This window comes from Schistocerca nitens, chromosome 4 (assembly GCF_023898315.1).
Source record: "Schistocerca nitens isolate TAMUIC-IGC-003100 chromosome 4, iqSchNite1.1, whole genome shotgun sequence".
NCBI classification, from domain to species: Eukaryota; Metazoa; Arthropoda; class Insecta; order Orthoptera; family Acrididae; genus Schistocerca; species Schistocerca nitens.
Window position 1 is genome coordinate 291,541,880 of NC_064617.1, and position 26,524 is coordinate 291,568,403.

The 26,524-nt window shown below is 42.4% G+C and overlaps 1 protein-coding gene across 1 annotated transcript in view; it reads left to right on the forward strand.

Moving 5' to 3' along the window:
- LOC126252257 (uncharacterized) overlaps positions 1-26,524 on the forward strand; it is a 163,688-nt gene that overhangs the window by 68,063 nt on the left and 69,101 nt on the right. Inside the window, exons 6-7 of the mRNA XM_049953130.1 lie at positions 14,149-14,374; positions 26,200-26,327. Coding sequence (XP_049809087.1) covers positions 14,149-14,374; positions 26,200-26,327 — 354 coding nt within the window. The remainder of the gene's footprint in view (positions 1-14,148; positions 14,375-26,199; positions 26,328-26,524) is intronic.

Here is a 26,524-nt window from a genome sequence, read left to right on the forward strand (position 1 = left end):
TCTCCCCTAATATACCCGCCCGAACCCTGCTGAAGGAGGTGCCTCCTGTCCACTCACAGGGTGAATGGGTGAGGCCAGGCGGCCAGTCTCCTCATTGGCTCTGTGCCTCGAGCAACGCGAACGCGTTGCCACCCGCCACTCACCGTGCTGTGAAGGCGGATCCACCGCGTCGGATGCACTAGGAGGTGTCTCGGAGGCAGAGCCTGTGGGAAAAGCAAGCGACACGTGAGGTATCCAGATTCTATGAATATATGGTGTCCGTTCTTTCTAACAACTTCGAATGAACAGAGACACCACATATAATTACAGCGATGACAGCCAGTGATTCTTCAGTGCAGATGCACACCAAGCTCAGACTCTTACGGGAATTGGAGAGATTGGAGAGGCTAATGAGCAGGGGCACTACATCAGTAGTGTGTGGTATAAGTTGAGAATCTGGATCTGTCACGAGGTGCGCTAGGGTAGTTCGTGCTGTTGTGGTGGTCACTGTGTCCAGATTGGATTGTGGTCAGCACTCTGCCTAATAAACAGGAGACTCGGGTTCAGACCCCGGTTGGCACAAATTTTCAACTTGCCCCATTGATATCAGTGCTCGTTGGTAGTTAATATCTTTAATTCCTTTGTATGCTATGAATATGTCTTGATTTTCCTTAAGCCTTGCGTCTACGACCAAGTGCAACGTCAGCACTCTCTGTGCTTTTGCTAAATGCTTTGCTAATGCTAATGCCAAACTACTCGCCATCCAACAATTTTCTCTTAAACTAACAAATTCCGCCTCCTTCATAGCCACGGTCATTCAGTGCGAACTCTTCACACTTCACGGTCACAGTCCAACGCCAACTGACATCACGCAGCGGCGATATTCTCTTAATTTGGAATGTTAAATTCGGCGTGGAATGTCCACCGCGGCATGTTGAAGCTATCGTAATGGCGAAGGGGTGCGCCACAGGCTGCTGATGTTTATGAATGTACTAAAGCCATTGAATAGTAGTAAGATTCTTTTAGATCAAAGTTACACGTATTTCATAACTTACCAAACAAACTACTAGGAAAAATACTTTTATGTCTACATTTCTTAGTAATCCATGTCGTTTCTTTAAGAATCGCTGACATAGTTGGCAAGGAATATAAAAAATAAAAGTTACAAAATAGGACCTGTGCTGATAAACGATGATGATGTAGACAAGCCTGAAAGATCCTGTGTGGATCAGTTAGTCCATCTGAGTTCCAGCTGCACCCCGTGAAGAACTTTGGGAACGTACACTGATGGGCAAAAACATTATGACCACTGCCCACTGCGAGACTGAATTCCATCTCGTGACACGTCGAGGAAAGTATATTTGCGGAGCAGAGACGAATGGGGAATAAATGTGGCGATGATAGGAGCCGCAGATGAGTAAATCCATTGCCATAACCTACTTTGATATGGGTCAGTTTGTTATGGCGCGGCCGTGGGAACGAGCGAACCAACGGGTGATGTGGGAGGTCAACTGTTTGCGTGCAGCTTTCGTGAGCACTTATGGGAAGTGGTTGAAGGACGGCGAAGTCATGAGTAGGCGAAAAGATTTTAGACGTCCACCCCTCATCACAAGACGTGGAGGACGGACGCTTGGCCGCTCTGCAAAGCGGGGTCTGACAGCATAGTGCAGTGATGATGTATGCACAAATGTCTCGAAGTACACCGTTTAGCGCACGTTGCTGAACATGTGGTTATGCAACAGACGACTCCTGCGTGCTGCCATTTTGACGGAACGACATCGCCAAATACGACTGCCTTGGGCACAGGATCGTAGAGACTGGACCTCGAATCAATGGAAATGGCTAGGCTGGGCGGATGAAGCACGTTTCTAGTCATACCAGGTTGACACTCGTGTCCGGATACGCCAGCATCCAGGTGAATGGTTGTTCAAAACATGTGCTGCGGCACGGAGGCAGGCCGGCGAGTGCAGTACGAGGTCTGTTCAAAATATTTCAAAACTTTGCCCACAAAATTTTTCTGTGGTACCTTGTACTTATTGTTCAAGGGATGTCCTTCAAAATACTCTCCTCCACAATCGACACATCGCCTCCAGAGCCGTTTCCACATCCGGACGCAGTCTTGGTACGCCTCTTGCTGGTTCGCATGAAGCGCCATCTGAGAATTTTGTTTTATCTCCTCTGTCGTTGCAAATCTTCGTCCTTTCAACGAAGTTGCCAACTTTGCATATAAAATAAAAAAAAACCGCAGGGGCCAGATCTGGAGAACACGGAGGATGAGGCAGCACAGTGCAACAATCACGCATCAACAGGGATGAACATACCGAGTGCGTTATTCTGATCGAAGAGCCATGAACTGTCTCGCTGCATTTCAAGCCGTTTCCTTCTCACACTATCTCGCAGGCGTGGGAACACTCTCGATAGTACCATCGATTAACAGTTTGTCCCTGTGGCACGAATTCGTGATGAACGAATCCTTCGAGGTCAAAGGAAACTATCAGCATGGCGTCGACATCTGACCTGACTTGACGAGCTTTTTTGGTCTTGGAGAACCTTTCCCGACCCATTGTGAAGATTGAACCTTTGTGTCAACATTATAACCATAGACCCATGTCTCATCAGCATTTATGATTCTCTTAAGGAACATCTCGTTCTCATTTGCGCGATCCAAAAGCTCTTCACAGATTGCGGGGCGAAGGTCTTTCTGGTCTTGACTCATGAGCCGTGGGACTCGCTTGGCGGCAGTACGAAGCATTCCAGAATGCTGTGTCAGGATTTCATGACATGATCCAACTGAAATGTTACATTCTTCTGCAGTCTCTCGGACAGCCAGTTTTCGATTGGCACGCACAATTTCCTTGACCTTATGAGCTTCGTCGGCAGACGTCGAAGGGCGTCCTGAATGAGGTTCATTTTTAACTTCCGTTCAGACATTTTTAAACCGTATGAACTATTGGTAACACCGAGTACGGCTTAATCACTCATCACCGTAATCTTCCTGCATCATTTGGTATGTCTTTGTAAAGGTTTTCTTGAGTTTCGCGCACAGTTTAATGCAGAAGCGTTGCTCCTCTAACTCTGCGTGTCGAAATTCGCAAACTGGGTCACACAATACCTAACAGATATACAACAATGAAACTTTATGCAGTTACACATTAAACACAGGCGTGTGCAGGGATGCCAATAGCGTTTCTCTCCAAATTACGAATGTTCAGGAACAGACCTCGTACTACTCTGTGGATGACATTCACTTTGACATCCACGGCACCTGTGACAGTATGCTAAGGCACCATGACAGCTGTCAACAACGTGAACTTTATTACGGATAACCTGTACCAGTTTACGCTTGATGCCTTCCCCGACGGCAATGGCACCTTCCACCAGCCTAACTAATCGCGTCACAAGGCCTTTAATCGTGCTAAAGTGTTTTGAGTTGCCCCGATAGTGAACTCACGTTTACGTATTGTCCACCATATTCGCCTGATCCGAAACCGATGGAACACATCGGGAACACTATCGGGTGACCGCTCTGCACCCAGAAAACCTCCGGCTTGAAATTTACGCGAATTGTGAGACCTGTCCATAGACATCTGGTGCCACATACCTCCAGAAACCTAACAAGGACTTGTGGAATCCATGTCAGGCGGAATAGTTACCGTACTGCCTTCCAAAGGCGGATGAATACTGTTTTAAACAGGTGGTCATAATGTTTTCGCTCATTAGTGTAATTTCACGTATCGCGAAATGGTAGTAAGTAGAAAGACGTTAGGACCAGATGAGATACCTGCAATATTTTACAAATTTTACACGAAAGAACGTGCTCCCCATCTAGCAGTAATTTATTGTAGATCCCTTGAGCAATGCAAGGTACCTAGCGACTGGAAGAACTCGCAGATCATTTCCGCTTTTAAGAAGGATCGTAGGACAGACGCACACAATTGTGGATCTATATCGTTGACGCCAATCTGTTGTAAAGTTGTGGAAAATGTTTTATGCCCAAGAATTATGACATTCTTGGAGAACTCAACATGGATTCCGCAAACAGAGATCCTGCGAAACTCAGTTCGCTCTGTTCCTCGATGAGATCCACAATGCCGCAGACAATGGCGCTCGGGTTGATGCCGTGTTCCTTGACAACAGGAAGGCATTTGACACCATCCTGCACTGCCGTTTCGTGAAAAAATACTAGCTTATCAAGTATCGGAGCAGATTTGCGACTGGATTCAAGACTTCCTTGGAGACAGAACTCAACACGTCGCTCTTGACGGAACAAAATCGACATGTAAAGGCAATTTCTAGTGTACTCCAAGGAAGTGTGATAAGACCGTTACTGTTTACAAAATAATCTAGTAGAAAGCTTCGGATGCTCTCTAAGGCTGTTCTTAGATGATGCGGTTGTCTATAACAAAGTATCAACGCCAGAAGACAGTAACGATTTGCAGAATGACCTCCAGAGAACTGATGAATGGTGTAGGCTCCGACAGTTGACCCTGAACGTAAATAAATGAAACATACTACGCTTACATAGGAAAAGAAAACCACTACTGTATAGGTACAGTGTTGACAACAAACAGATGGAAACAGTATCTGCAGTAAAATATCTAGGAGTAACTAATCGGAGCGACCTTAAGTGGAATGGCCATATAAAACAAATAGTCAGAAAAGCAGATGCCAAACTCAGATTGATAGGAAGAATTTTAAGGAAATGTTGCTCATTCACGAAGGAAGTGGCTTATAAGGCACTTGTTCATCTATCTGGGATCTCTACCAGATAGGACTGACAGAAGAGATAGAGAAGAGCCAACGAAGAGAGGCACGTTTCGTCACGGGATCGTTTAGTCGTCGCGAGAGCGTTACGGAGATGCTCAACAAATTCCACAAATTCCATTGGCAGTTATAAGAGAGGCGTTGTGTATCACGGAGAGATTTACTATTGAAATTTCGAGAGAGCACGTTCCGGAAAGAGTCGGACAACATATTACTCCCCCCCCCCCCCCCCCCCCCCCCTATGTCCGTCTCGCGTAGTGACCACGAGTAGAAACTTCGAGAAATTAGAGCCAGTACAGAGGCTTACCGACAATCGTTCTTCCTACGCGCTATTCGCGAGTAGAAAAGGGTTGGAGGGGTCAGTTAGTGGTACAAAAAATGCCCTCCGCCCCACACCAATAGGTGTCTTGCGGAGTATGAGGTTGATGTAGAGAAAACTGAGGATTTCCTGTGTGGTCTACAGTGAAAGGGATATTAAAGGGAAATGATGATGTAGTTCATGACAATAACGCTAAGCACCATGGCTGTGGATTAAATCGTTTAAACACTACAACAATGTCACATTGTTGCACGTTATTTTGCCAAAACGCGTTTCGGGTAAAACACCCATCTTCACCTGTGTTGTCACATATCGTTCTCTTTCATCAGCCGCGTTTTCTACGATGCAGTCGACCTGTGCGAAATAACTTTTCTAGCCACACACTCATCAGCGTATATTACATTTACCTGCTAATCAAAACTGTGTTACCGCAGTACTCATTTTAATGAATAGAAAACGGACAGTGGCGGCATTTAAAATGCATTCGCCAAAAGAACGACGAACTTGTAACGGCAATAATTCATTTGAAAATGGTTCAAAGCTCGAATGACACAAATAAAAGTAACGAGTAGCTATATGCCTTCAATTGTAAAACATATCGGATTCAAGTGAGATGTATGACATAGTAAATGTTATTAAGTATGACCTGTTGCAGTTATACTGACATCGACTCACTGATAATTGACGTTTGGTCAACATCATAACGAAAAGAACCAACCAAAAATCAAGAGGTGCTCCGGAATGCATTTCCTGTGGAATTCGCATAAAATAAACATCAGTAAGGTAGGCTGATTACAGGAAACATTACTTGAAGCATCGAAGTCAGTTAAATAAAGCGTTTGACAGCGCTTCATACCTTCGTGAAAACAAAGACGAGCTATACTCCGATGATTAAAGCGTACCAAAAGTTCCATTCGATACGGTCTGAAGAAGTAAACGTAATTTATCATATTCGTTTTTAGTCTGAAACGCCTTTTTCTTGCTACATTCTATCTTTAGTTACGTTAGGGATGCGTTTCGCCTATAACATTAAGACACCGGCAGTGGCCTTAATAGCTACTCGCTGAAATCTGTCGTTACTCTCAACTGGTCTTAAGTCAGAGGTCACACCGTCACTTGCTTATAAAACATCGATTCATTTTTACGTCACGATATTTTTGTTTTGTAGTATTTAAATTCCATAAATTTTTTGTGGAGCACAACTTCTGACCTGCCAGGAACTGCAGATTTTTCTTACGAGAACTGTGAGCAATTTCTGTTCTATGTTTCTTCACTTGGTGTCTCTTTTCTTAATTTTTTAAAGTGTTTCCAACCGAAATCTACTGAAAATACCGTTATGTAAATGACGAAACGCGTGTGAAAAATAAATAAACACAGACTGCAGCAAGAAAGACGCATTTCAATTTCTAATACGTATGTTTATTTACTTCTATTAGCTGAACAAAACACTTTTCTGCCTTGCTTCATGAAACATTACCTAGGTTTCGGACGTAAAGCCCATTTTTTTGTAGACAATTGATTCCAAAGATGGCAACCAAATCAGGATAAAAACAAGTCCACTTCTTAATTTAATAATCCTCGACTTAAACTAAGTAACTTGTCTACCTTGAGATACCTGATTTTGTATTGTACGAACTTATGCCATTCATTGGGATAACATTTGGTCTAAGACGAATATGCATACGCAGGAATAGAGCTATGCGCATACGAACGGATGTTTGTGTGATTACCTATTTATGGATGAAGGCATTACGGTTCCTCCTTTATCTAAATGTCGAAACATTATCTCAAGGGGGTGCATAATGGAACTGAGTTTCCTCATCCCTCATCGAGTAGTAAACGTGATCTAGCGCAGGATTTTGCTGGCAGTGGAGTTTGCCTGGAGGTTGTGCAAGACGGAGCCTTCACCACGCAATTTCTACGAGCACATGTATAAGAAGAAAACGAAATCGTTCTCAATTATCCAAAAAACTCAATACTTGATATAACAATCTAGGAAAACAGTAATAATAAAAATCTTATAGCGGCACAAATGAATATACAGTCAGAAAATATTGACATATACACATAAATCACCCACTATAAATACTTCTCCCGCTGGGATTAACTTTACAAAAGGAGTTCAGTGAAACCTATGACGACAAGTACTAATTAACAAACTAGCTCAAGGGCAGCCCGCTACAACCGGATAAAAACCCCAGTACCCTTGCAGCTGGAAACTGCCTGGAGCGACTACAATAGCAGGCAGGGGTAGGGAACATGGGAGAGCAGGAAGTGACACTTCACAGTCCGTACCTGTATCCATACTAGTATTATAAGTTCGAAGCTGTCTCTGTTGCTCTTACACGACAAAACAGCTGAACCGATTTTGATGAAATTTCATACGGAAATAGCTTGAACGCTGAGGAAGAACATAGGCTACTTTAGAAAGTGTATAGTAAACATATTCCTTGATTTTAATAATATAACGCTAAATATGAAACAAGAATTACTCTTCGAAAAAGCTATTTGCTCTTCGACTTTAGAACTTCATCGTATTTGTGAAAATACATTTATTGTTTGATATGTTCTACATAATACGATTCAACGTAATGAATACAGTGCTTATACAGTCCTTTACGTGTTTAATCCATACTAGTATCAGTGAAAGTCCCGTGCACGTTAGCCGCTTAGCGTTTCGCGTTTGTTCTAGCTTTGGAGACACGTCGGCTAGTGCTTTGCCTGAACAGGTCGTGGTCTTGTGCTCACCTTTGTAACTCTGAGTGTTGAGGTCGCGAGTTCGCTACCCGTCGAGGTGTTTTTCCATTCACGACTGTGTGTACACGTATTGCCCTCATCATCATTTTATCATCATCGAAGCGCAGGCCACAGAAGTGGCGTCAAATAAAAAGACTTGCACTATGCTCCTGGAAGGATCTGTTAATACTTTTCTTTTAAATTTGATCTTAGAACAAATTCTTAAATTAAAAGAGCTGCTGCTGCAGCAGCCTTCTCTGGAATAGCTGCCACGCTGCTTAGTGATGACCGAAAAGCTGCCGTTGAACTTACCTCACAAAGACATACCTATTTGTAACATCAATAAAAATAGCGATCGTGAACGGATGTTGTAGCAATGTAAGCTATTGGTTTGGGACGAATGTACAACGTCTTGGCAGACTCTACCCGTAACAACTAGAGAAACATCCAGAGGTGAAGTAAACGCATGTTTAAAGGAGACTACAATCATATGGTAACGTTAAAAAATTATGTTAACAACAAATATGCGCATGTAACCTCACAGTGACACAGAATCTGCGCCATATACCGGGTGCTTCTCTGAAAATCGGCAAAGACCATATTGATACAGATTTCAAAGGTATGATTACATTACATCGTGAATTCTGGAATATTGTTCACAGTACGAAGGATTGGTTGGCAAAGTTTATCCTAAACTGCAAGCAAATATGGGAAATAACGAATGGCTGTGTGAAAGGGCAATTATGGCACTGACTAATAAATTAATAGGACAGCTAAAGAATAAAATTATGTCACAAGTAGAAGCAGATGTTGTAGAGTATATCTCTGTTGATAATATAGACACTGAACAAGTCTCCTCTTACTATATAGGTTTCTTAACTCTTCGGAATTGCCAGCAGTGCCTTCTCACAAGCTGAAGTTAAAGGTTGATGATCTAGTCGTCTTAATGAGAAATCTCGATGCGACTAGAATGTGTAGCTGTACCCGCTTTTAAATTACACGTCTGAGTCAAAATAGTGTTCGAGCTAATATAACTAGTGACTCAGCTAAAGGAGAAAGTCTTTTGATTGCACGAATCTCAATTATACTGACGGATTTGCCTTTTAATTTTAAAAGATCGCAATTCCCGCTAAAAATTGCTTTTGGAAGGAGTATAAATGAAACCCAAGGGCACGCACTCAAAGTTTCCGTGTGCTTTTAGAAAAAGGTATGTTTTTCTCGTGGACAACACTATGTGGCGTGCTCACGTTTATCCAGCACACAAAATCTGTACGTCCTTACAAAAGAAGGAAGACCAAAACATTTTTGATGCGTCGGTGTTAAAATCTTGAAATGAATAATTGATGAGGGAGAAAAGTTTTTGTAGTTTTTAATATTTTTAACTAAGTTTAGATACAATGCAAAAAAATAAAAACACACTCACGGTGTACCTATTTACAAGCACCATAAACATCTATTCATACACACATATATATCGACACTACTGTACACTTATATATTCATTAACTCTAGCATATTTTCTCACCATCACAGAGTTTTTTACCATAACAGAATCACTGATCTGCAAGCGAAGAAGTGGGTAACAGCTAGTGTCATCTATAATTATTTTTTGTGTTTATTTAAAATACCTTCATATGCTGTGTGCTCGGAGTAATTGTCTGCAAAAAGGACAAATTCCATTGTATTTGCATTAGATGTAAGGTACTTCGCATTTCTGGGAAACAATACAGGACCTAAGACTGAGCCTTGTGGAACTTTTTAGTAAGACGTCCTTCCTTGTGCATGTTTACTGATCTGCCATACGGCTTTCAGTATTTCATTAATTTAGTACGACGTAAGCCATTTATTAAGTAGGGCATCAATTTAATGAAACCTCAGTTTTTCTACAAGACTGTTATGATTTTGCACAGTGAAACCCTTATGATTTTGCACATGAGAAGAATCTTCTACTTTTGTAGTCCTGTCTTCCTCAGTTGCGTGTAATATTACGGCGCATTGTTAATTTTTACTTGTTGACGGTCTTACTACAACTGGATGAAACAATTTTCGTGCCATACCCGTTGTAAGTAGGCTGTTTATGTTTTCTTATTGGTAACGCCACGTAGCACTCTGTATGGAAATCACTGGCTGTGCTGTGTGCCGTCTGTGGCTGCTTTGCATTGTTGTAATACTCGCCATTGTAGCGTTGGGCAGTTGGCTGTTAACAGTGCGTAGCGTTGCGCAGTTGGAGGTGAGCCGCCAGCAGTGGTGGATGTGGGGAGAGAAATGGCGGAGTTTTGAAATTTGTAAGGCTGGATGTCATGAACTGCTATGTATATTATGATTTTTCAACACTATTAAGGTAAATACATTGTTTGTTCTCTATTAAAATCTTTCATTTGCTAACTATGCCTATCAGTAGTTAGTGCCTTCCGTAGTTTGAATCTTTTATTTAGCTGGCAGTAGTGGCGCTCGCTGTATTGCAGTAGTTCGAGTAACGAAGATTTTTGTGAGGTAAGTGATTTGTGAAACGTATAGGTTAATTTAGTCAGGGCCATTCTCTTGTAGGGATTTTTGAAAGTCAGATTGCGTTGCGCCAAAAATATTGTGTGTCAGTTTAAGCACAGTCATGTATAATTGTTCAAAGGGGACGTTTCACCGTTTCCCCCTTATTCTCTGCAAAGCATCTTCAGTGGCCTGGAATATGCACATATTTTTACTGTTTAGTTCTCATTTTGGGACAACGTATTATATAGGTTATAAACAGTTCGGGTGGTTGGTTTTTATATGACGTAGTAATATTTGAAATGTTACTTACGGGTTACATGGATGATTTTCAGTATGTTGTGTTGTAGTTCCGGTTTTGGCGCTGTTCTTCTTATGACTGCCATTTGGGTTTTTGTTTTCCACACTTCACAGCACTAGAAACTGAACACTTGTTTTGATGCTATGTTTTGGTTTGTGTGGCCGACTGTCGGATGTTATTGCAGACATAAAACGTTATTGCCAACTTTCGAGTAATATCTACGATCTAATTGTGTATGCATTCATGTGCACCGCTTTCGTGTGTGTTTGTGAAACGGTATTTGTTTTGGTCCTTTTTTGAGTTTATGTACGAGGGGCGTTTGAAAAGTCAGTGCAAAAATAAAAAATACTTACGTGTTTGGGGTAAACCTTTTTTATTTTTTTCGACGTAGTCTTCTTTTAGACTTACACACTTCGTCCAACGCTGTTCTAATTTGTTGATCCCTTCCGAATAATAGGAATTGTCCACGTCTGCAAAATAGCTATTAGTTGCTGCAATCACCTCCTCGTTTGAATAAAACCTTTGTCCCGCCACCCATTTTTTCGACTTGGGGAACAAATAGCAGTCCGAGGGACCCAAGTCTGGAGAATAGCGGAAATGTGAAACGAGTTGGAATCCTGTTTCCATTAAATCTGCGACCACAACTGCTGAGGTGTGTGTTGGTGCATTACAGTGATGGAAAAGAACATTTTTGCGGTCCAATCGCCGGCGTTTTTCTGGCAGCTCGGTTTTCAAACGGTCCAATAACGATGAATAATATGCACCTGTAATAGTTTTACCCTTTTCCAGATAGTCAATGCGGATTATCCTTTGCGAATCCCAAAAGGCAGTCGCCAAATCCTTTCCGGCGGAAGAAATAGTCTTCGGTATTTTTTTCTTTTTGTGTGCCGATTCTCCCTTGGTAACCCATTGTTTAGATTGTTCTTTGGCCTCAGGAATATAGTAATGTATCCATGTTTCATCCACAGTTACGAAACGACGCTTAAAGTAGTGGGGATTCTTCCTAAACAGCAGCAAACCATCCTTGCAACACTTCACAGGTCTCCGTTTTTTTGTCAAGCATGAGCAATCGCAGAACCCATCTTGCGGATAGCTTTCTAATGTCCAAATGTTTATGCAAAATATTATGTACCCGTTCTTTCGAGATGCCCACAGCACTAGCAATCTCACGCACCTTAACTCTTCTGTCATACATCACCATATCATGGGTTTTATCAATGATTTCTGGAGTCGTAAGCTCCACAGAGCGTCCAGAACGTTCAGCATCACTTGGGCCCATTGGCCACTCCGAAAATTTTGAAACCACTTATAAACTGTTGTAATCGAAGGTGCAGAGTCACTGTTTATCAAGCTTCTCTTTAGTCAAAAAATGGTTCAAATGGCTCTGAGCACTATGGGACTCAACATCTGAGGTCATAAGTCCCCTAGAACTTAGAACTACTTAAACCTAACTAACCTAAGGACATCACACACATCCATGCCCGAGGCAGGATTCGAACCTGTGACCATAGCAGTCGCGCGGTTCCGGACTGAAGCGCCTAGAAGCGCTCGGCAACCGCGGCCGGCTATCTCTTTAGTCTGCTGAGGCGTTTTGCCTTTCATAAAATAATGTTTAATCACCACACGAAATTCTTTTTCGTCCATTTTTTGACAATCCAGCGACTTCTTTGATTCACACGATCGCCAAACACAGAGAAATAGACCGCTATGGCTGAAACTTGGTGTGCGTTCTTTCCAAAGATGCTACTAACTAAACATGACCTCGATACGCGCCGGCGATGCCATCTCTCTGACTTTGCACGGACTTTTCAAACGCCCCTCGTATGTGTGTGTGTGTGTGTGTGTGTGTGTGTGTGTGTGTGTGTGTGTATGTGTGTGTGTGCGTGCGTGCGTTTAAATACGATACAAAGAACGCATCAGGTGTTGGAAGTACGAAACAAATCATTCCACATTTGCGGAACACGTAAAACACCATAACCACCATCCTACAAAAATGGAACAAGATATGAAAATAAGGTGAATGAAAAACCATGAGAAATAATACACACTAAAACACACAGATATCCTTGGATACACAATCAGATCACAGACATCGCAAAAAAGGAAAAAAATTACACTTGAAAGATGGAAATAACATTTGATCTTTGGCATAACATTCGACAGTCCGCAACACAAACCAAAGCATAGCTTCAAAGCAAGTGCTCAGTTCCTAGTGCAGTTATAAGGAGAACAGTGTCAGAAACGGAACTAAAACGCAATATGCAGAAAATCAGGGAACATGTAAGCAGAATTTAAAATTTTTCTGCGCCATAGAAAAATTAACCACCAGAACTGTTTATAATCTATATATACACTTGTAAGTGTATTGTCATATCGCTGGCTTAGTTGTGGAGTATCTTTGCGGGCAGCCGTGTCTGTAGTGAGTCGAACCCGGGATACGGAACTGGTGTGTTATGTTGTGGGTAGCTCTGCCTGTAAGAAGCTTTGTTAGTATTCAGGTTGTAGTGTTGCTACAAGTGCTGTTACAGTAAAGTGATGAAATATGGAAGTGATTCAGAGGAAAGTGCGTCAGGAGGAATGAAAAAATGAGCAGTGCCGTCGATAATGTATTTGTGTATCCTCTCGTTGCGTGTCGCACAGCTTCGATCATCCGCGCCCTGTTCGGTCTCCAAGAATAAACTAATATGAATCAGTAATACTATTAACCACAAAAGAGCGTGTGAAGGTGCGTTCGATCATCGCGTTCCGCATTATCAACAATCAGCCGCGCCGCGACAGTTACGCGTACGCTCGTACATGTGAGAACTGAGAACTGAAAAATTAACTTTATGATCAGTGTTATATCATTACTAGTGACAAGGAGGACTGGTACCAAAAGAAATATGTGTCTGCGTGCTAAGCGTAAGAACTTTCGTTCCGTTATTCGGCTTTCGCATCATCAACAAACATCCGGGACCTGTTCGGTTCGCGTACGCTCGCCCAAGTGATATTGTGGACAGATAATCATCAAGACTGTCATTTGGAATAAACAATTACGACTTAGATAGTAAACAGTGCAACCTGTGATTTCTTATCGTCTCAAAATACAGATATTCATTCCAGACGTAGGACAGTGTTGTGCTTGACGTTGAGTGGCTCCCCTAAACCCGCCTGCATATTTAGATAGATAATTTCAGGCCAGTCAGCAGCAGTGTGGAGCAGAACAGTACGACCGCAGCGGGATTATCAGGTACGTGATGTGGACAGGGCGCACGGTCCAGAAAAGCAGAAGTGAAATCAGTTTAAAGGAACCCACCCATTTGTGCACCTGGGCGTGTTATACACTTCCAAAATGTAAACTAAACAGTAGAAATATGTACATATTGCAGGCCACTGAAGACGCCTCGCAGAGAGTAAAGGCGAAACGCTTATGGCTCGATAACTGTGTTTCATTCAGTTGTAGTTAGACGGTCAACAAGCAAAAAAAAAAGAAGATACCATAAGTGAGAAGAATATCCGTCGGTGGTGCTTTCGTGTTGAGCCGATACACAGTTTGTTTGGTGAGCGTGCAGCTTTGGCCGTGCAGCGACTGCAGCAGAGCGCCGGCGTGTGCAGGTTGGGCGGCAGGCGGCAGCACGGGGTTGGCGGCCAGTGGTGCTGGCTGGGGGCGCTGCGGCGCCGCCTGTGCGAGCTGGCGAACGCGCCGCTGCCGCAGGGCCACGCCGCCGGCTGGGAGGTGCTCGTCAGCGCCGCGCCCCTGGCCGCCGGGCCCGCCGACGCCGGCCAGGACCCGCTCACCGCCATGGAGGAAGGTGGGTGGGCAGGCCGGCCGGTGTCCTCCACACACACTTCCGTACTGAATATCGCGACATGCTGAAACACTGCGCAAGCTAATCCAAGCCAACGACATTCTACGAGGTTATTGTTTTCTTCTTTTAGTTAGTTTCGTTCAATTATTTATTAGCATGCTATGTGCATCACACACTGCTCGATAAAAGAAAAAGTAGCGCCCGGAAGGGAAGGCGGTAACAAATCAAAGTTCACCAGTTGAGAGGGTATGTCACGCTATTCCCGTCTTTATTGAAACAAAATTGAGGATGTGTTAGATGACTATCAGTTTGGCTTTAGGAAAGGTAAAGGCACCAAAGAGGCAATTCTGACAATACTCTTAATAATGGCAGCGAGAATGAAGAAAAATCAATACACGTTCATAGAATTTGTCGACCTGGAAAAAGCGTTCGACAATATAAAGTGGTGCAAGGTGTTCGAAATTCAAAAAATGGCTCTGAGCACTATGGGACTCAACTGCTGAGGTCATTAGTCCCCTAGAACTTAGAACTAGTTAAACCTAACTAACCTAAGGACATCACAAACATCCATGCCCGAGGCAGGATTCGAACCTGCGACCGTAGCGGTCTTGCGGTTCCAGACTGCAGCGCCTTTAACCGCACGGCCACTTCGGCCGGCCTGTTCGAAATTCTGAAAAAAAGTGGAGATAAGCTGTAGGGAGAGACGAGTCATATACAATATGTACAACAGCGAAGAAGGAATAATAAGAGTCGACGATCAAGAACGAAGTGCTTATATTAAAAAGCGCGTAAGACAAGGATGTAGCCTTTCGCCCCTAATGTTCAATCTGTACATCGAAGAAGCAATGATGAAAGTAAAAGAAAGGTTCAGAATTGGAATTGAAATTCAAGGTGAAAGGATATCAATGATACCATTCGCTAATGACCTTCCTATCCTGGGTGAAAGTGAAGAGCCGGCCAGAGTGGCCGAGCGGCTCTAGGCGCTACAGTCCGGAACCGCGCGACCGCTACGGTCGCAGGTTCGAATCCTGCCTCGGGCGTGGATATGTGTGATGTCCTTAGGTTAGTTAGGTTTAAGTAGTTCTAAGTTGTAGGGGACTGATAACCTCAGAAGTTAAGTCCCATATTGCTCAGAGCCATTTGAACCATTTTTTGAAAGTGAAGAGTTACATGATATGCTGAATGGAATTAATAATCTACTGAGTACACAATATGGATTAAGAGTAAATAGAAAAAAGACGAAAATAATGAGAAGTAGTAGAAATTAGAACAGCGAGAATCCTAACATCAGGATTGGTGGTCACGAAGTAGATGGAATTAAGGAATTCTGCTACCTAGGAAGCAAAGTAACCAAAGACAGACGCAGCAAGGACGACATCAAAAGCAGACTAGCACTGGCAAAAAGAGCATTCCTGGGCAAGAGAAGTCTACTAGTATCAAACATAGGCCTTAATTTCACGAAGAAATTTCTGAGAATGTACATTTGGAGCACAGTGGTGAAATGTGGACTGTGGAAAAACTGGAACAGAAGAGAATCGAAGCATTGGAGATGTGGTGCTACAGGCGAATGTTGAAAATTAGGTGGACCAATAACATAAGGAATGAGAAGGTTCTGCGCAGAATCGGGGAGGAAAGGAATATGTGGAAAACACTGGCAGGGAGAAGGGACAGGATGATAGGACATTTGTTAAGGCATGGGAATGACTCCCATGGTACTAGACGGAGCTGTAGAGGGTAAAAACTGTAGAGGAAGACAGAGCATCCAGCAAATAATTGAGATGAATAGGTTGGCACAGGAGAGGAATTCGTGGTGGGTCGCAACAAACCAGAGAATTGATAACTCAAAGTCATTGTATCCTCTTCTGAGACAAACTGCCCCCCATAACTGTTGTAACTGGCCCCCGATTTCTTGGATACTGACACTGGTACGGAAATGACGTCCGAACAGATGCCACACATGTTCTATCAGGGGACCTTGCTGCCTACGAGAGTAGGACCATTGTCATGGTGAAAAATTACGAGGTGTGGCTAGAAAAAACCCGGACTAGTACTGGTGAAACAATAAAACGAATGCAATAAGGCTGAAAGTCGCGTGGCCCGTCACGTGACTCTCACTCCGCCTACTGCTCGAGTTTCATCTGCCTCCTGCACTCAGTCTGCCCGTGGCGTCTGTTTTAAGTAGTTGACGTTTTGTCTGTGCGTTGGAAAATGTTGAGTGTACAGAAAGAACAGCGTGTTAACATCAAATTTTGTTTCAAACTAGGAAAATCTGCAAGTGAAACGTTTGTAATGTTACAACAAGTGTACGGCGATGATTGTTTATCGCGAACACAAGTGTTCGGGTGGTTTAAACGATTTAAAGATGGCCGCGAAGACACCAGTGATGACACTCGCACTGGCAGACCATTGTCAGCAAAAACTGATGCAAACATTGAAAAAATCGGTAAACTTGTTCGACAAGATCGCCGTTTAACAATCAGAGCAGTGTCTGAGTTAACAGGAGTTGACAAGGAAAGTGTTAGGCAGATTCTTCATGAAAGTTTCAACATGAACAAAGTGTGTTCAAAAATGGTTCCAAAGTGTCTCACAATTGAACAGAAGGAACGCCGAAGAATGATTTGTTCTGACATCCTGGAAAACATTGAAAGTGATCCCACCTTCTTACAAAATGTTATTACTTGCGATGAATCGTGATTTTTTACTTACGATCCCGAAACTAAACGCCAATCGATGCATTGGAAAACTCCTGGTTCTCCACGACAAAAAAAAGCACGAATGTCAAAATCGAAATTCAAGGCAATGATGACTGTTTTTTTTTTTTTTTTTTTTTGACATCAAAGGGATTGTGCACATTGATTGGGTACCAGAGGGACAAACAGTGAATCAGCATTACTACATTAGCGTCCTGGCTACCCTACGTGAGCGAGTACGGAGAAAACGGAACGATTTGTGGAGAAAAAACTCATGGATCCTTCACCAAGACAATGCCCCAGCTCACAGTGCGTTGTCAGTGAAGACGTTTTTGGCAAAACACAACATTCCCATCTTAGATCATCCACCCTACTCACCTGATTTGGCCCCCTGTGACTTTTTTCTTTTCCCTAAAGTCAAGTCAGCTTTGAAAGGAACTAGATTTGAGACTGTTGAAGCAGTAAAAGAAAAAGCGACGGAAGTAATGTATGGACTTACCGAAAATGATCTGCAGCATTGCTATGAACAGTGGAAAATTCGTATGGAGCGGTGTAGAGACCGAGGAGGAGAGTACATTGAAGGAGATAACATGAAATTGTAAATAATTGTAAATAAATGTTTTTTCCAGCATCAGTCCGGTTTTTTTCTAGCCGCACCTCGTACACTACGATGCGCTCTCTTAGCAGTAACATCTGAGGATTGACGATCTCCTTTACGCACCACCGTACCGTCAGAGTTCCCTCAGTCACTACCAGCTGTGATGTGGTCATACCGCCCCCTCCCCCCAATACCGTGAACACCGCCGTGCCTCTCCAAACCTTTGGTAGGATGAGATCCATCCCCAGCCCATAGCCATATTCACCGAGGATGGTTATCGAGCATAGTGTAGAACCACAATTCATCGCTGAATTCAATGCGACGCCATTCATCGGCAATCCAAGCTTCCCGGTCACGGCATCACATGTGGTGGTAAAGGCAGCCTACGCGTGGGAGAGTAATTCCGTTGTTGGGTTGTTGCTACTCTCGGACCAGTGGTGTGAGGTAACACAGAGTACTGTAGGGAGGCCATTGCTTGTTCTCTGATGGCAGGCGCCCATGTGACAGGTTTACGATATGCATAATACCGCGATCTTCCATTGTGGTGGATCAACTGGAATGTCTGCCCTCACGTTCCCATGCAGTTCAACATCGTGCCACCGTCTCATTCGAATGCGTCACAAATCCGAATACTGCACGATCGGACAAGCCGTTCCAGGAGACCTACTATGAGAAACCTTTCAGACTGTCAAATGCTCGTAACTCGGTCACCCGAGTACCCGGCATCTTCCTGCCCTTCACAGTAATGACACAACATCTGCTGCTGTTCACGTACCTTATATACTCCACCAAGCCTGGTAACAACACTTAACAAAAACAACACTAATACACTCTGGTGGCCGATTTACTTGTCACAGAGAACTGCAATACTTATCAGCCGGCCTCTGTGGCCGAGCTGTTGCGGCCCTTCAGTTCGGAACCGCGCTGCTGCTACGGTCGCAGGTTCGAATCCTGCTTCGGGAATGGATGTGTGTGATGTCCTTATGTTAGGTTAGGTTTAAGTAGTTCTAAGTCTAGGGGACTGATGACCTCAGATGTTAAGTCGTATAGTGTTCAGAACCATTTACATATCCTCCTATGGTGTGTACGTTTTGAAAACAATGTTATCGAGAGGGAAGAGCGAGTACATGAAGATGAGATAGGAGAGGTTACACTCTGAGATGAATTTGACAGAGCTCTGAAACCTAAGCGAAAATATGCCCCCTGGAGTAGACGACGTTACCTCATAAATTTTGATTGGGGAAACCAGCCATATCAAAACAATTCCACCTGGTTAGTAATATATATGAAACAGACGAAATACTCTCACACTGCAAGAAGAATGTCATAATCCCTCTTCCTAAGAAGGTAGATGCTATTAGGTGTGAAAACTATCGAAACTTCAGTTTAATAAATCGAGGTTGCAAATAACTGACCTAATTATTTATAGAAGAATGGAAAAACTGGCAGAATCTGACCTTAGGGAAGATCAGTTTCAGGAGAAGTGCAGGAACAGGCGAGGCAATACTGACTGTACAACGTATCATCGACGACAGATTGTTAGAAGGCAAACCTATGTTTGTAGAAGTTCAAGATTTAGAGATAGCTTTTGACAGTGACGATCTGAAATTCTGAGGGCAGCAGCAGTACAATGCAGGGAGCGAAAGGTTATCTACAACTCTTACAATTGTACACCACAATTATAAGATTTGAAAGACATCTAACAAAATCAGTAATTTAGAAGGGAGTTAGACAGGCTTCTAGCCAGTCTCCCATGTGGTTCAATCGATGCATTGAGCAAGCAGCGAACGAAGTCAATCAAAAATTTGGAAATGGACGTAAAGTTCAGGGAGGAAAGAAACTATGAGGCTGTCGATGGGGTCAGGTGCCATGAGCCCACCTCGCATCAGTACGAACGAACGAAGCTACATGGCTACACTGGAGGACAACAGAAAATTCTATATTGCAATAAATCGGCGGACAATAAATCTAAGAACGTGAATGTTACAATGTCATAAGAAAAATAGTACATAAATAGTAGTCCCACATGAACAGTATAGATAACCGTATAACTGATTTACAACGTTATGAATCACTTAATCACCTTATAACATCCGCAATGAAAGCTACAAATTGTTTCCAGTGCCTGTTGCGAGAGAAATAACGTAAATAAATTCTTCTCACAGTTGGAAAGTTTATAACCGTATAACGCCAACCACGTGTGCGGATGGATTCTAATAGCTCATAAATCAATAACAAAATGGCGTAGAAAATCGTCGAATACACGGTTCGAAAAGTTACTTTGTATCAACATTACCTGAAAATATACTTGAAACACGGCAGCAATGAACGAAACGGGGGTCAAAGGCACGGTTAGTGGCTCCAGCAAGCAACAGTCTTACCCAGTTACTCCAAACAGCATTCTGAAGCATCAACCCACCACAATCTTCCTCCAGAACGTTTGAACTGTATCTACGTGTGACCCAAATGCCAATATCTATCTTTCTCCGCACAGAGCGTGTCGTTACAACTAAATTTGTTGGCCTGCCCTCTCACTGGCTCCCGACAGCCGAAGTACGTGAGCTGAGTAACAAGAGAACCATCAGACCTATTAGCGGTGGATTTTGATGAATCTTTGGTGTGTTGTAGAGCGACGTGTCCTGGGAACCTGGCTAGCTGCTCTTCATGCGACACCCCTAGTTTCCGAGAAAATCGATATTGAAGTTTTATCCGTACTTTCTATATTCATAATCACAGTGATGTTTCGATCGAGCGACTGTACTGGAAGTGGTAAGGTTTGCGACTACCACACCGTGGTCTCGGTTCAAGTCCTGCCCACGTACTTCTTTTCCATTTTTTTTATTACAGAATTCGACCACTTAAAGGCCGCTTAGAACCCAAGACACATGTACAATCTTTTTCCTCTTATCTTCCCAGAACTTCTTCATGCGCTGGCTGATGGCCTGCCTCTGTTCATTTGACGTCACCCTCCTAGGCTGCGAATTTTGTTATTCGACAGGAAATTTTGCGATACTGATCAGAAGCCTCAAACTTTCTGTGTACTGTATGGTACCCTCTGTGACGTTAAGTTTTCTCAAGTTCCTTCTTGTCTCTTCCAGCCAACCTACGGTGTTTTTTAATTTGGAAATAAAATTAAAAATTTTCTTCGTTAGCCTACTGTCATTCGTTCTGTAAATATGACAGTAAAACTTCAATCGCCTCTTTCTTATTATGTCTGTGATTGTTTCTATGTTTCTGTATGGATCTCCATTTCTTCTCCTCGTCCAGTTGTTAACTTTGCTCTTTTGTGGTCCAAGAACATTGAAATATACTAGCAACACCAGCCACTTCCATTCCTCCATTACTACCACTATAGTTAACTGTGCAATTATTTTCATGTGCACCTTTAGTTTTTTGTGGACACCTAAAATATTTAGATATTACTGCTATATGTAAACTTTCCTTGTGTACGTACTGGTGGCAGATACTACATCATGAAGAGATGTGTGTCCACGTTTATGCCAGGTACCATCGAATGCTTGCAGTCAAGTCTCTGTTACCACTGTTTCCTATTATTGCCTCTTTCAGAGCTATCTTCATAGATTCTGTACAGACATCTTCTAATTTATTTCCTATAAATCTATTATAGTTCGTAAACTTGGTTGGAGGATTTGGAAGATTCATCATGCCACAGGAAACAGCACCTGTTCAAATGGCTCTGAGCACTATGGGACTCAACTGCTGTGGTCATAAGTCCCCTAGAACTTAGAACTACTTAAACCCAACTAACCTAAGGACATCACACACATCCATGCCCGAGGCAAACAGCACCTGTAGTAGCACCCTTATCAGTTGGACGCAAGTCACGAACAAATCTAATGTTGTGTTCATATATTTTGCTACCATTTTCTTGATTTGGAGTTACTGCAACACTGTTCCAAAATGTCGTCTTGTATGAACACCTACTAAACTTCAGTTCATTTCACTGGCAAGTTCTATGTGATTTTTTTATAGAGAGTTCTAGGCCGACGTCACTACACTGAATACAACTTGCAACTTCCGTTGAGAACAGACATATCAGATATTTCATTCACATCCGATTCGCCCATAAAACATTCATAATTTTCACTAACTGAACCAAGCTTCGTCTGGAAAGTAATTTATCTCTCACTTTCATTCCAGTAGGCAGGTGTACCAGCAAGGTTAGGTTCACACACTTGGTTATAATCTTTATTGTTTACGGTAATAACACCTATCTTTGGCTTTGCAACATTTCTCCTTTTTTAAAAGCCTTCAGAGGATTTCTAGTCACTTTACGTTTACCTGTGATTATTCTTCAATGAAACAGAGACTTCAGTGAACAGAATTCATTACGAATATTAGCAAGATTACAAAAGAGTAAAATAAACATGAAACACACGACGATCGAGCGAGCAATATTTCGAACTATCACAGGTTAACCACAACACTTATTTGGTAACACTTATGTTCTCTCACATCACTGAAATGTACGTGATGAGCATGTAGATTCATGAATAGAACATTTGATAGCAGTTTAACAGCGCCACAGCGGGCACACCCATCCACAACACATTTCAAAAATATCTTAAAAATAGTTGTAGTCTTCAAAACTGAATAAATTGTATATCAATTGAAAGGGGGAAGCCTGTAAATTTTTAAATGCAAAAAACTAAAAATTGAACGTTTCATGATTTTGAACCTTTCAGGAGCCCGTTAAATGAATCCCAAAGTACAGGGTGTATCAAAAAGAAGCATTCGATTTAAACACTATTATGTTATTTGAGATATGTACGTGTACAACGTACTGTCTGAAAGAGGAAACTGTCGAGTTTTACATGGTTCCCGCTAGGTAGCAGCGGTGTGCGCCCACTTCAGTTCTAGTACAAATGGTGCCGGACAACAGAAAGCGTTTTGTATTCTACGTTTTCCGCAGTGTGCTTCAGTAATAACTGTTCAGCGTGACTTTCGTACTAGTTATGGTGTGGATCCCCTTACAGCACGGAGCTGTAGAATGTTGCGTAATCCCCACCCCGCTTTTGACTTTATACGCAGTTTATATGGCATAATATTTTAATTAATTGTATATTGCTTATTATTGCGAGCACAACAGATAAAATGCGATTCTCACTATTAGTTTCTGCAGTTGAAAATATTTTAACTTTATGCGCCTTAATCTGTTACGTGGGGATTCGCACAACACTAAAAGATTTCCTGCTGTGCACGTATGATCTTTAATTTGCAAACTATTTTTATATAACCCTGATCTGGCTTGTTAGAAATGGAACACGGTATCATTACCGTAACTAATTATGAAATTAAACATGTCCTTCGCTACTTTCATCTCTGAAATGCACTGAAAATTACTCTTATTACACGTACAGAAGTTACAGCATGCTATGTTCGCTAAACGTAAAAGCTGCAGTGGATTTTTTGACATATGAACACTATTGATTGCCACGACTAACACGAGAGCATGAAACTAACAATGAAATTTGTTTTTTATATTATTAGCCAGAACAGGTTTCATCACAGCAGTCTTTGATATCACACAAGTAAAATGTTATTGCTCTGATTTACTTAAATTATTTACGTCACTGATATTGTAATAGCAGTTGTTCATGTCCACCTAAAAATGACATAATAAAATCCACCATTCACCTCTGAGGTCTCCCGGAAGCTGAAAGAAATAATTTTAATGTACCGTTACCCGCCCGCTTAATTGCAGGAAAACTGCTTTCATTCAATTTAATTTTAATTTACCACGGCAGCAGCTCCCGCGATCGCTGCACAGTTCTGCGTCATGAAAAATTCTAAATATGCTGAAAACGGCTAAAAATGTGGAATGAAATACTGGGCAAGCTAGCAATAAATTATTACAAGATTTTTTAACAATCTCTATATTCAAAAATCAACATAAATTTAAAGTACACACATTTTACATTCGTCAATCGAGCGTTACAGGCTCTTACAACTTTGACGGCTACAAGAAGAGAGACAGTTATGTTTTAACCTCCACTATTTATAGGCAATTTAATATGCATCTATGTTATCTTTTTTAATTATCATTGTCTGCTTCGATTTCTATACTCGCCGACCACAGGCGTTATTTGCAAAATATAGATACATAATTATTGCACAAACATAAAGATGAAAAAAGATTATTTCTTTTTTTTAGAGTCTGCATAATCGACAACCGTTCATACAGAAATGAAATAATAATAATAATAATACAGTTAAATGTTTCTTTTTTTCACATACATTACAACGATTTCGTGAATGTCTTGACAGGAGACGTCACAAGACGATGGCATGAACAATTCCGAGAATGAGGTAGTTTGTGTTAAGGCAAATCGCCGAGCCGTCCTCGCGCGTCTGACGCAGACGTGGAACGGATCCGCCATAGTTTCATAAGGAGACCGCAGAAATCTTTTCGCCGTGCAACTCGACAGCTCAGCATGCCCCCCGATGTCCGACTGGCGTGTGTTTCGTGGGAGTTTGCACATGAAACCACACAAAAATCAACTACTGCAAGCTCTTAGTGAAGGTGACAAACAACAACGGTTGGTGTTTTGTAATTTCGTTCTTGGCAAGATGGAGGATGACAGTTTAGTGACGAGGCAACATTCCATTTAAATAGAAAGGTGAACCGCCATAATATGAGAATATGGGGAACGGAACAACCACATGAAACTGTACAACACGAGAGGGACTCTCCAAAATTTAATGTGTTTTGCGCGGTTTCATGGGAAAAAGTGTACGGTCCATTTTTCTTTCCCGAGAACACTGTTATAGAAAGCTCATATCTCATACGCCTCAGGACTTTCTTTTCCCACAGTTGGAGACTGATTCGAGCGACTTCATTCACCAGCAGGATAGGGAACCGCCACACTGGCATTTGGGAGTGTGGGAATTTTTAAATTAAAGGATTACTGAACGATGAATCGATCCCGGCCGGTTCCAGGCGCTTCAGTCTGGAACCGCGCGACTGCTACGGTCGCAGGTTAGAATGCTGCCTCGGCAATGGATGTGTGTGATGTCGTTAGGTTAGTTAGGTTTAAGTAGTTCTAAGTTCTAGGGGACTGATGACCTCAAATGTTAAGTCCCATCGTGATCAGAGCCATTTGAACCATTTGATGAATCGGTCACACTGGACCAGATGATTCAGCCTTACATTACTGGCCTCCAAGGCCACCGGACTTGACTATATGTGATTATTTCTTGTGGGGTTTATAAAAGCTTCTGTTTATGTGCCTCCGTTACCAACAACAAAGAATGAACTGAGACATCGCATAACAGAAGCTATGGAAGCTGTAACTCAGACGTATTAGCTGAAGTGTGAGAACAAATTGAATACTACGTTGACAAAATGGTTCAAATGGCTCTGAGCACTATGGGACTTAATATCTGAGGTCATAAGTCCCCTAGAACTTAGAAATACTTAAACCTTACTAACCTAAGGACATCACACACATCCATGCCCGAGGCTGGATTCGAACCTGCGACCGTAGCAGTCGCGCGGTTCCAGACTGAAGCGCCTAGAACCGCTCGGCCACCCCGGCCGGCATTTTTCTGATGGAATGTTATCTATCCCTTCTGCCTTATTTGATCTTAAGTCCTTCAAAGCTCTTTTAAATTCTGATTCTAATACTGTATCCCCACTCTCTTCTAATTCGACTCCTGTTTCTTCTTCTATCACATCGGACAAATCTTCCCCTTCATAGAGGCTTTCAATGTACTCTTTCCACCTATCCGCTCCCTCCTCTGCATTTAACAGTGGAATTTCCGTTGCTTGCTTTTAATGTCACCGAAGGTTGTTTTGACTTTCCTGTATGATGAGTGTGTCCTTCCGACTATCATTTCTTTTTCGATTTCGTCACATTTTTTATGTAGCCATTTTGTCTTAGCTTCCCTATACTGCCTATTTATTTCATTCTTCGACGATTTGTATTTCCCTATTCCTGAATTTCCCGGAACATTTTTGTGCTTCCTCCTTTCATCAAAGTATTTCTTATGTTACCCATAGTTTCTTCGCATTTGCCCTCTTTGTATCTCCGTTTTCTTTCCAAACTTCTGTGATGACCGTTTTTAGACATCTCCATTCCTGTTCAACTGTACTGCCTACTGAGCTATACCTTATTGCTGTATCTATAGCCTTAGAGAACTTCAACTGTATCTCGTCATTCCTTCACTTCTTTCCGTTTTGTTTCTCCCCGACCGCCGGCCCGCATTGACATATGCCGTGCATCTCAATGGGGGCATATTGAACACCTATGAAGACATGAAAAAAAGCTTTATTGTGTTTCCTGTTCATCAAAAAACAAAATTCATTGTATATGTTTATTAGTTTCAGAAATATAGACGTGACAAATCGAATGATTCTTTTTGTGACGTCGACGAAGCTCCAGAAGGTCGTAATAACGTAGGATGTTTTAAGGAACATCGGATGCTAGTTTGGATGGTTTATCAGAATGGAAACATTCTGAAAACTAAACTAGAAAGCAAGCTAAGAAGCAGGGAAGTGATTTCCGTGTGTGTTGCAGGTCTGCCGGAAGGCGTAGTCGGGGGCGGTTTCCGGGTGTTCCCGGTTCTTCTGAGGGTGCACCACTCGCTGGGAGATGGCGTGGCCCTCCTGCACCTGCTGACGCACGCGCTCTCAGGCTCCCCACAGGTAGGGAACGCACAGCGAGCAGCGGAGATGTGTACAAAGACTGCGTCATTATCTGAAGAATGTTGTGTTTAAGAACCACCAAGAGCCTCTGACTATGTTTAGCATCAGCTAAACACTGCCATTAAAAAAGCCATCCTGCGTCGCTGAAACCGCCTCCAACAGCAAAATGCACTACTACAGACAACAGTCAAATGCAT